The sequence below is a fragment of the Biomphalaria glabrata genome, chromosome 2 (genome assembly GCF_947242115.1).
Source record: "Biomphalaria glabrata chromosome 2, xgBioGlab47.1, whole genome shotgun sequence".
In the NCBI taxonomy this organism is placed as follows: domain Eukaryota; kingdom Metazoa; phylum Mollusca; class Gastropoda; family Planorbidae; genus Biomphalaria; species Biomphalaria glabrata.
The window spans coordinates 58,723,761-58,735,192 of NC_074712.1; the positions used below are offsets into that span (position 1 = coordinate 58,723,761).

The following is an 11,432-nucleotide window of genomic DNA, read 5'->3' on the forward strand; positions in this document are numbered from 1 at the left end:
AGTCCACCCAGCTCTAAATGACATTAATTGGGGAAATGTAAAGGCAGTTGGTCATTGTGCTGGCCACATGACACCCTCGTTAACAGTGGGCCACAGAAACAGATGACGTATACATCATTTACCCTATTTTCATTTTGCTTGGTTAATATTTAATCATTTTATAAGTACAAAAAATAATTTTGTCTCTTAAAAAGTAAATTGACTGGCCCCCTTCCCCTCCCTTTCATGCTGGAGCGCCCCGTTTCAAACCACTGCTCTTACCAAGCTTCATGTAGAAAATCATTTTTAAATTATAAGAATTGTGTGAACTGTGTATTATCTATTAGTGTGAACTGGGTATTATTTATTAACAATTATTTTACAAAGACATTTTAGTTTCACCCTGGTCTCAACATAGAGCTAAAAATGTACATTAATGAAGCAATTGTACTGTTTCCAGTAGCTGACCTATGACAAAATTGTAATTATTAAAGTAAGTCTCATTCCACTATTTTTATATATTGTGAGTCTTACTAATAAAATTTGAAAACAAAATCTAGCAACTACATAAATATGGCAGCCAACTGTATAATAAAATGTATGGAGTGTTTCTATTTTTTTTATTTACCAAATACCCAGTATAAAATACCAAGTATTAAAATACAAAACTGTCTTACATATTAACTCAAGTACTAAGTACGAAGTAATTAATTACTGAGTTTCAAGTACATATAATCTATACTAATTATTCCAACATGATTTTTGTAACACAAATTACTAGCAAAAACAACACCTGTAATTAAAGAAACAAAACTGCAGTATCTTTAAAAAACAAGAATCCTTAGCTCTATGTAGTTAACATAATCCAACACGGTTTGTCGAAACCAGTCATTTAGTGGACTCAGTGGTCATAACCCAATCATTATCAAATTTAGACGACATTAAATAGATGGTAATAACCAAGAAAGATCAAATTTAGGTGCCATTAAATTTTGACACAGCGTTGTATAGCCTAATTTGTAATGGAGTGAATATTTCTATGCAGGCAAGTTAGTTTAACTTGTATGCTGTGTTTATGTTAAGTGTATCTAGATATATACTTAATATCTCAGACTTCATCCTAGCCCTTCAATTGAAAATTAATATATGTCCATAGAATTGTTAATTTTTCTTTGCAACTAGATTAAATCTAAATATCTAGAATATTAAATCTTTACTTAAAGTTATTAAATATTGTGCCAAAAACATAAATTTTTAAAAGTGTAACCCTGAAAATAATTTTTTTTTATAAACATCTTCCTTTTGCTATAACTTCAATGTTTTGACATTAAAATAATGTATATTACTATAGATTTAAAATATAAAATTTTACAAAATGGAAAAAAATAACACTTTTAAAAGCCATTCCACAACTTGAGTACTTGGATATAAAACAAAATTTGTGTTTAATACAAAACTACAACTAGGTTTAATACAGTTGTTTATTTAGAAAAATACTATGAAGCTTTTTATTTACTAGAACCCAATTTCTCACAAATCTGTTATTTTTTCTCTCTCTTCAAATCTTAAAAGCTATTCAAACATCCATTCAAATTATTGCATCATTCTAAAGTGTTTTTTAGTCCTTATCTTTAGAAGCTATTTAAATTTATCATTAATTATTTATACATAAAAATAAATTTATGGATTTCAAAATTAAAATTTATTTGAAATTTACTACCAAAATGACAAGTCAAGATATACAATTTAAATATTCGATAAAAATCTCTATACATTATTTTATGTACATCATCTTAGACAGTATACATTGTAAACATAACCATCAATATCACAAATGAATAATCGAATGTTATTATATAATATAAGACTTGGAAAGTATATTGTGCAAATATTTAAAAGGTGGAGAGACTTCATAAACTTTTTAAAAGTTTAGTTGTACTCAGCTCCACAAGCCGAAACAGTAACAAGTTTGGCAATCTGTCAACCAGCCCAAGGAGGCATATATAATAATATCCCCTGGTAGTCATAACAATGCAGCAAAAATTAAACATTTTCACTGACGGTTGAGAATATGTCTTCTCAAAATGGTTTCTCCATGATGAACCAAAAAAGTATAGCTAATAAATAAACCTCGCCATATCACTAATTGAACCTAGCCATTTAGATATCACTAAATAAACCTAGCCATTTAGAGATCACTAAATAAAACTAGCCATTTAGAGATCACTAAATAAACCTAGCCATTTAGAGATCACTGAATAAACCAAGCCATTTAGAGATCACTAAATAAACCAAGCCACTTAGAGATCACTAAATAAACCAATCCATTTAGAGATCACTAAATAAACCAAGCCATTTAGAGATCACTAAATAAACCTATCCATTTAGAGATCACTAAATAAACCTAGCCATTTAGAGATTACTAATTGAACCTAGCCATTTAGATATTAATAAATGTAATTGTAATTACAATTCAATATATATTCTCTATATATACAAAAAATTAGTTTTTTTCCCACAGCTATAGCTAAGGGGAGATTACTCAGAACACAATATTGATGTCTTTTTTTTTTTTTTCACTTCTGAAATTCCACCAGCGGCTAAGTCAAATTATTTATTTCTATCTCTCTTCCAATTCTTCAAACACAAGTGTACATTTTTTGACAAGTTTTTGTTCAGAGTCTGTTGGTGAAGCATTGATGCCTAAGGCCGAGCTTAAAGACAACTGGAAAAGTGTTTTGGCTTCCGATACGATAGAGTAATCTTCCTCCATGTGGAAATAACAGTCTTGAGAATAAGAAATACGAAAGACACTAAGGGAATGAACAATGCTGAGATGCTTCGCAAGGGTGTAGCAGGTCTCAGACTTCCAAACATTGCCTGATAAGTTAAGGTAGAGAACCTTGGAAAGGTTGGTCAAATGGAAGCCCAGGAGATTCATGATTTCGTCTGTAATGGAGCAGTCCTGGAGCTCCAAAATGCGAATGTTACTGCTGATTTTATTCAACAATGGAACAAAGGGGAGGTAACTAGCCGAGAGGTTATTCTCGCTTAGGTCCAGTTCCTCCAGCTTGCCCAAGTACTGGAACAAAGATAGGGAGATGATGTCCAGCAAAGTCAGGCCGCAAGCCACCAGGCGCAAGTGCTTAAGTGGGTTATTCACACCACGCAGGACATTGGTCAAGTTGTTCTTAAGTCTGTTGTTGCTTAAGTCTAGACGTTCTAAGTGCGTGAGCGTGGATAGGGCCTGTCTCATGATCATGGCCATTTGTTCATTATCATACAAGGAGATGTGATTGCAAGACAAATCTAATGCAGTCAAATTTACTAGGGATTGTAAGATTGGCGCCAGCCTGACAAAATCTGTATTTCTTAAAGAGTTATATTTGAGTTGTAATCCTCTTAGTTGCTGTGATAAAAAAAAAAGTTTTAAAAAGATACATTTTTAATGTGTATATAAAATATAAATTTAAAATAAGCTTAAATATTTTGCAACAGACTGAACATTTAAAATTCTAACATTATTAAAAAAAAAAAAATTTGCATTCATGAAATGTATAAAATGGAAATGTGTTAAAACACTTTACTAAAAAATTAAAATATTTAAATATATTAAATATATTACAAACAAACAAACTTTTTAGATCTTTAAACAATTAAAATTTTATTAACAGATGAAAATAATGATTAATTAAAAGAATGCAAAAATTAAAGAGATCTGCTAAACATAACCTAGCCTTACTGTACCTCTGGGGTGATCTGCTTTAAAAGCAAATTGACCCTGTCCCCTCCCAGACAGGTGACACTTAGTTTGTCCAGTATTAGACGAAAGCGCACACCAGGGAAGCTGGACACAGTCAAAGCCTTGCAGAGCTCAGAATGACAAGGCTCAGAAGTTACAAAAGCGTCCAATTTGATTTCAATAACTGTCAGAATAGAAAAACTAGCCTTTACATGGCACTGCCTCATTTATTAACACTTCAAAAATAATTAAAAGATATAAATATTGCTTGAATCTAGTGTACCACACTAAATATCATTTATAAATATTAATTAGCTTATGGACATAAAGTTTAGAAATTTAAAAAATAAAAAGTCAATTAGTGGCTAGTAAAAAAAAAATGAGCTAGAACAACTATCCACACAGTTCTGATGAATACCTCACATTTCTGGGGAAGGTTAAATTTGATTATCCAAATGAGACACTTAGTTAACAATATGCCCTGAATCAGTTGAACCTTACTACATTAGACTGCACTATGTGTGTCTAAAAGAGATTCCCTTTTTATTTACAGTCTAAAATCTACTAGGCTGCTTCCATGCATTCAATTCAAATATAAACCAAAAGACAAATGTGATGGGCTAATAATTCAGTATAAATTGAGGTGATCAATTGTAGTCAAACTAAATTTCCATTTGTTTGGACCAATAACAATTATCTTATCTCTTATCTTATCTTAGAAACACAATACCCTAAAATTTGTCAAATGGCCAGATGTGCATATATTATATAAATATATGGGACAGTAATTTGAATGTACAATCTTGATAATAAAAATAAAGACTTACAAATATCACTTGGTAAACAGTTCCGCATATCAATTTCTAGAGGTGCATGATGGTTAACTCCTTCCCCAGCACACTCTGCTGCCAATGAGACGGCCTGATTGTACAGGCTCACCATGTTATTTCTTCGGTTTTCATTGTGGACCAGCATGCAATGGGATGTTAAGTAATACAGGATAACTTCAGCTGTTGAAAGGAAACACAAAATTTCTTTCTCAATATCGCTCAAGAAAAACATTGAAAGAAAAGAAACTTAGAAACAATTGTTTCATTAAAAATATGTTTAATTAAAAAATATATTAAATATGTGCCACACAAAGTCACAGAAGATTGTTAACAGATTCATGTTAAAATTGTTAACAGCATTGTGTTAAAATGTGCCTCACACTTCTATTTTCCCAATATAAAAACAAGCCATTATTTATGACAAAGAAACAACAACAACATGATCTATGATGTCCACCAACCAATTTCAAAATAATTTTGTTAAATTAACAGCTTAGAACTTATGGCAGCAGTGCTAAAAATATGGAGCAAAACTCTGTTTCTAAATTGTCGCAAAGTTAAATCAAACAATGTATACTGCAAGTATTTGATTTGATGTGGGGGAAATGATTTTTGTTTCTCTACCACTCATATCTAAATTTATTGTTTTTATTTTCTGTATAATAAACACTATGTAAGATCAAATGTATACATTAGACATCACATTGTGATTTTAATATTAATGAATAAATCAGAGACATAGTAAGCTGTATTGAACATTTTCTAAAAGGAAGTATGTGTATGCCAAAGATAATATCATGACACTTGAATAAACAGTAAGCCTAACAGTAAAAAATAATTTGCAATACCACCTGAACTAGGAAATAGTTATGATAGGTCTGTTTATACAAACAATATGTCCATCAAAGAGAAGAGCTATTCGTTATATCAGAGAAAGGATCTAGACTTGAAATGCTGGAATGAACCCAACAGCACAAACAATTACAGAGCTCATGACTGCTGGGAATGACATTATATAACCTTTTTGAAAACGGTGATAAAGGGTTAATAAAATATTGTTTCTACTTTTTCATCTAAAATTTTACTCCCTCAATTATTCAAGCTTAACTCATTACCTGTTGGGAAACCAGTAAGATCTAGGTGCCGTAGCTTTGTTGGTGATTCCTGTCTTAAACACTCCAAGAATGTATGTGCTAATGAAGTAGTATACCGTAATCCTGTTGAGCAATAGAGCTTAGTCAGTACATTAAAATATGTAACCAATGATCAGGATGATACATAAACACCTTTACCACATTGTATTAGCTCTAATACTATTCAACAAAATTTTTATTTAAACTACTAAAACTTTGTAATGCAAACATGTTTTTTGAAACATTGTTTCATTTACTAGCAAATATTTTTATTGACTGTCATGTAGAAAAATGTTACTGGAGGCAAAATCAAACCTTTTATATTCACTTTTATTATTTAAAAAGTCTATTTTTGAAATTAAGGTGATCAACATGTATGTGAAAAGTCATAATAACAAGGTTTAATTAATTTGATAGTCAATAGAGATATTTTAGAAGGAAATTATTTGTGTGTTTTTAGATGAGGTATGGATGGCTAATTTGCCTTCAGGTATGCATTCTGGACTTTGGTCTCAGTGGTTCTGGGTTTGAATATACCTCCAATCTTGTGGGGAGGGGGGGGGGGGGGGGCTAGAATAAAATAATCTTAAATTCTGAAGAAACAGGAGGCAAGTTGGCTTAGTAACCGGAGTCCCAGGTTTGAATTCTGGTGAAGACTGATATTTTTACTTTCAGGATCTTTAGGGCACCTCTGAGTCCACCCAGCTCTAATGGGTACCTGACATTAGTTGGGGAAAAGTAAAGGCAGTTGGTGGTTGTGCTGGTCACATGACACTCTCGTTAGCCCACAGAAACAGATGATCTTTACATCATCTGCCCCATCGATCACAAGGTCTGAAAGGGGAACTTTACTTTACTGAAGAAACATAAGAAACATGTAAAACACATGTATTATAGAAGTTGTATCTTTAAGCCCTAAAGTTTTTTATCTTAAAAACATTTAAAACACGGTATTGAAGAAGTTGCATCTTTAAGTATTAAAGTTATCTTAGTGAAACTATGTTTTCAATTCTGCCTTACCGTGTCTCACAAGGTCCGACTGGTAGAGAGGTTCATAGAGAGGCAACAGGGACGAGAAAACATTCGGCACTAATTTGGCAAGGACCAGAGACCTGAGCCTCCACTGTGACATTAAGGCTTGAATGGACCTTTCATGATTTCCTCTTAATGCTGCTTCCATCATGTGAATGCACAGAATGGGAGGAACATTGTCTATTGCGGTACGGGTGAGACTAGCGTCTTTAACAATGTATGCACAACAAGCTTCAAGAAGAGATGGTGCCTGAATTCACAAAAAAGAATCAACTTTAGTTACTTCAAATTAGATACAAAAACCAAAAGTCAGAATAATTTAATTTGATAAGTTACTGAATTTTTGCTCAAATATCACTTATCAGAGTGGATTAAATTACATTAAAAAAAAACACTACAATACTTACTGTGGTTCTAATATGCTTGCAGTAAGGAGGTCCTTCTAGATCCAGAGGGTACACTGCACCTTTGTAGTGGTCATACCACATTGAGTGCATGCCTTGCATAGGTGTTGTGGTCATTTCTGTTAAATTGTAATTGTTTCATTAAAATCTTTTCTATCTGGTATCTTAAAAGGCATATCTCAATTATATAACACTAGAAGTATTCATGAGGTCAAGAAATCAACATGTTTTACATTGTACGCTAGAATATATGAGAAGGTTTAATGGAATACTGATATTTGGGACCAGTAGTCAACATAAAGGCTGTGTTTAATTACATGTTTAAAAAATAGATGTCTTAATGCTAATTTCTAAAAAAAAAAAATCATGCGAATAGCAAATATCTAAAATAAATGAAGTTGAATCCTACCATAAGATGCTTTTTTTAAACAGCTTTTCATACAATTTCTAATAGTTGAAAAAATTGAGGTATCAAATGTAGTCATGACTTTATGGAGATATAGATGAATAATTTGTTTTTGTTTTACATGTTTAGGGTATGCCTTCAGAATTGAAGATTATTACATCCTAGCCTAAATCTCCTGCTGGTCAGCAGGGGGATGGCAGTGAACAGCGGGGTGATGGCAGTGGACAGGTATATTAAAAATGTTATGTATTCTGATATTATTATTTCTCTGTCACTAGACTGGGTTTGCTTTGAATAAGAGCTTAATTTAGTTTAAAAATTAAAAAAAAATAAAAAATCTATAGAATACTTACTTGAAAATAAATTCAGATTAGTTCAATGAAAAGCACTTGAAGAAAGACAAATCAGCTAATAAACGGTCTAAAGGAACATTACATTTGCGATGAAAGGGGAGTAAGATACATCTGTCAAGTTCTTGCAGGCCTATAGCCAACTGTCATCCAGAAGAAACAAAAGAAAATATAAATTTCATATATTTGAAAAAAACATCTCATACTCATAATAATAGTAATAATGTCAATATCGTCAAACATATCATACTCATAATAATAGTAATAATGGCAATGTCTTCAATTCTAAAAATTAAGGATAAGTGCAGTGTTTCACATGACAAGCAAACCCATTAGGGACCTGCATATTTTTCCACACCAGATGCAGACAAAAGCAGTTGTCCACTGGGGTTTTATACTCATGTCTCTATGCCAACCTGCAAGTTTATGGACTTTCTGTCACATTTCGTAAAATAAAAGTATGTGACATAGGATTCTTAACGGCTGTTTCTAGTTTAAACAACTCATTAAGCAAAGCAATTGTTAAATAAGTCTGGACCTGGGGATTGGTATTTTTTGTAGCCTATCTTCATGTTGAATTTGTTTTCTCTCTAGTACATGTCTACATAGTTTGTCGGCATAGTTCTTAACATATTACAGTGTAGTTATTTGGTATGTTTATGATTCATAATGATATCAAAATAAATACTTTAAATGTGTTTCGTAGATTTAAAAAATCATTGTTGTACCCTGTAACTGTTTTCTTTGTAAAAGTTGATCATACTGCATGTACTTATTTTTTCTAAGCTTTGAATTACATTTTTTTAATAAAAACTCTTCTCATTACCAGTGCCATGGTGAAGTGATTGAAAACAGTAATCTAATATCTAAGCATACTGAGTATAGGTTTACTGAATGTTATGTCAACATATGGTTAAATCAAGGCATGTATTCTTAATTGAAGTGGCGCGGTGACTGAGTGGTAAAGCACTTTGCTTCCAAAGTGAGAGGTCTCTGGTTTGAATCTCAGTAAAGACTGGGATTTTGAATTATAGGAATGGGTACCTGACACTAGTTTGGGAAAGTAAAGGTGGATGGTCATTGTTCTAGCCACATGACACCCTTGTCAATCGTTGACCCTAGAAACAGATGACCTATACATCATCTGCCCTAGAGATCTCAAGGTCTGAAAGGGGAACTTATCCTACTATCCTTAAATGACTTTCCTTAAAAAGAGAGTAATTAAACACATTCAAATTTTGTAAAGTGATTAAATCCATTATAAATGTTTTGATTTGAAAGAATGACCAGTGTGTAATTTATATATATATATAGAGAGAGAAGGAAGTAGCCCTGTAACTTGTAAGAGGAGGCTATGTTATTGACTGATGTACTGTTTGGTCTAATATAAGATGTTGTTATTGTTAAAACCCTTGTCATCTATCCAATTTTAGTGGGTAAGTTAATTGTATTTTTTCTTAAGATCTTGGATTGTTGTAATTGTAGAGGATATTGTTTAATTGTTACAATTAGACTACCGGTATATCAATTTGTATTGTTTTAGGGCCAATGACAGTGTTGCTAGAAACCCTGTATATATACATATTTACTATGACTGTATCAACAAGAGAATAGAGAGAGTTAGTATGAAACAAGACGTGAGGAACTAGAGATTGAAGCAAAAGAGGCAGTTGATGAGTTGAGACATGTACAGCCGTTTACTTCCAGAAGATCATTGAGCTACTACATCATAAATGACAAATTTCAGATGTTAAGTAGAGTATATATGTATATATATTATAAATATAAAAAGTTCCCCTGTCAGACCTTGTAGTCTATAGGGCAGATGATGTAAAGGTCATCTGTTTCTGTGGCCTACGGTTAACATGGGTGTCATGTGGCCAGCACAACGACCAACCGCCTTTACTTTTCCCTAACTAATGTCAGGTACCCATTAGAGCTGGGTGGACTCAGAGGCGCCCGAAGATCCCGAAATTAAAAATCCCAGTCTTCACCAGGATTCGAACCCCGGTCCCCGGTTCAGAAGCCAATCGCTTTACCGCTCAGTCACCGCGCCTCCATATATATATATATATATTCTATGTCTTATTCTGTTCTCTATTTAAGTATATATTTTATTTTTTTAATAATTGTTTGAACTAATTCATATTGCTATTTTATATAATTATAATATATAACAGTACATTTAAATAAATCTTATATTTTAATTTCATGTAAAAAATTTATGTTACAGAAACACCCCTGGGTGTCAATTGTCACTACAGAGACCATTAACGAAGAATACAAATAGTAACACTAGTAATAAATAACATTAAACACATCTTATTAAATCTTGTTAGTGGCTCTGGTATTACAGAAAAAAAACATTATTTAGTAGTTTATCTATAAATATATTTGATTATATTTGGAAATAAGAAAACTTTCTACATAAATGTTATGAAATATTTATATTTATATATATACAAAATAAAAACCTCTCTTTCTTAATTGGGCCTCCAATGTTTTTACCGTTACTATACTCTATAGGAAACAGTTTTAAAAATGATGTGATTTTGTGAATAAAAAACAACAACTTATTATAAATTATATATAGTAATATAGACTAAATCACATTAGATACAAAAAGGTTTTCTTTCAGAAGAGAAAAGGTAGCAAGTGGACCAGAATTTTGCAAGCATTAAAAATATAATGAAAAATCTGATTTTCACTAACTTATTCTGGTTTTTGAGATCTAATAGTAAATATGTGACAGACGGACATTGGGACATGAAACACATTTTTAGATTTCTTAGACTTAGACTAAGATCGATCTACTAGAATACTAGATTTACTAGGTATACTCTATCACTATCTATCTATACTATAGATAGATAGTGATAGAGTATACCTAGTATTATAATTAATAAAATACATAGATTCTAGACTATAGATTATATAGTCTAGAATCTATGTATTTTATTAATTTTAATATTATAATCTTATTTACTTTTAAAAGTATGATTACTAAGTCCTGTCTTTATTACTTATTTCTACTAAACTAGACTAGAGATAGTAGAGTTACAGTAGATTGAGTAGATCATGATCTAGTCTAGTCTTCTAGACTAAATCTAGATGACTTAATTATTTAATTAGATCTAGTAGTAATAGTAATAGTATTAGATCTAGATCTAGATCTAGTAATAAAATAAAAATGCAATGTGAATGAATTTCAATGAATCATGAATGTAATGATATTAATACTAGTCTAGAGTCTAGATAGATCTAATCTAGATTCTCCGGTTATAAGAAATAGATATTATTTTGAAGCAGTTAGTCCATAAGATAAACTATAAAGATCTATAGAAGATAGAATCTACAAATAATACTGAAAATCTACGAACTTAAAAACATAATTTATTTCGTGACAATGTTATCAAGATGTTATTTGTTTTTAATTTAGCCCACTAGATTCTAAAACCAAACTAGAATTTAGACTGAAAGAAAATAAAACAACACTTTTGTCTGTTTCTAGAAAAGGGAGATATATCTCTTTTTTTAAGATTTAAATTCTAGAATT

At 31.4% G+C, this 11,432-nt stretch overlaps 1 protein-coding gene across 3 annotated transcripts; it reads right to left on the reverse strand.

Moving 5' to 3' along the window:
• Positions 1-315: 315 nt before the first annotated feature.
• Positions 316-11,330, reverse strand: LOC106065595 (uncharacterized). Of its 3 annotated transcripts, none has more exons than XM_056021679.1 (8): positions 11,257-11,330; positions 7,880-8,019; positions 7,124-7,239; positions 6,705-6,966; positions 5,667-5,768; positions 4,549-4,731; positions 3,727-3,905; positions 316-3,388 (listed from the first exon to the last, which is right to left on the reverse strand). In XM_056021679.1, exons 3-8 carry the CDS (start codon positions 7,235-7,237, stop codon positions 2,600-2,602), a joined length of 1,629 nt encoding a protein of 542 aa, XP_055877654.1. In that variant the 5' UTR covers positions 7,238-7,239; positions 7,880-8,019; positions 11,257-11,330; the 3' UTR covers positions 316-2,599. The 3 variants fall into 3 exon arrangements, with proteins under 3 accessions (XP_055877654.1, XP_055877652.1, XP_055877655.1); XM_056021677.1 differs by lacking the exon at positions 11,257-11,330 and adding an exon at positions 11,117-11,227; XM_056021680.1 differs by lacking the exon at positions 11,257-11,330 and adding an exon at positions 8,605-9,921.
• Between the last annotated feature and the right edge of the window lie 102 nt (positions 11,331-11,432).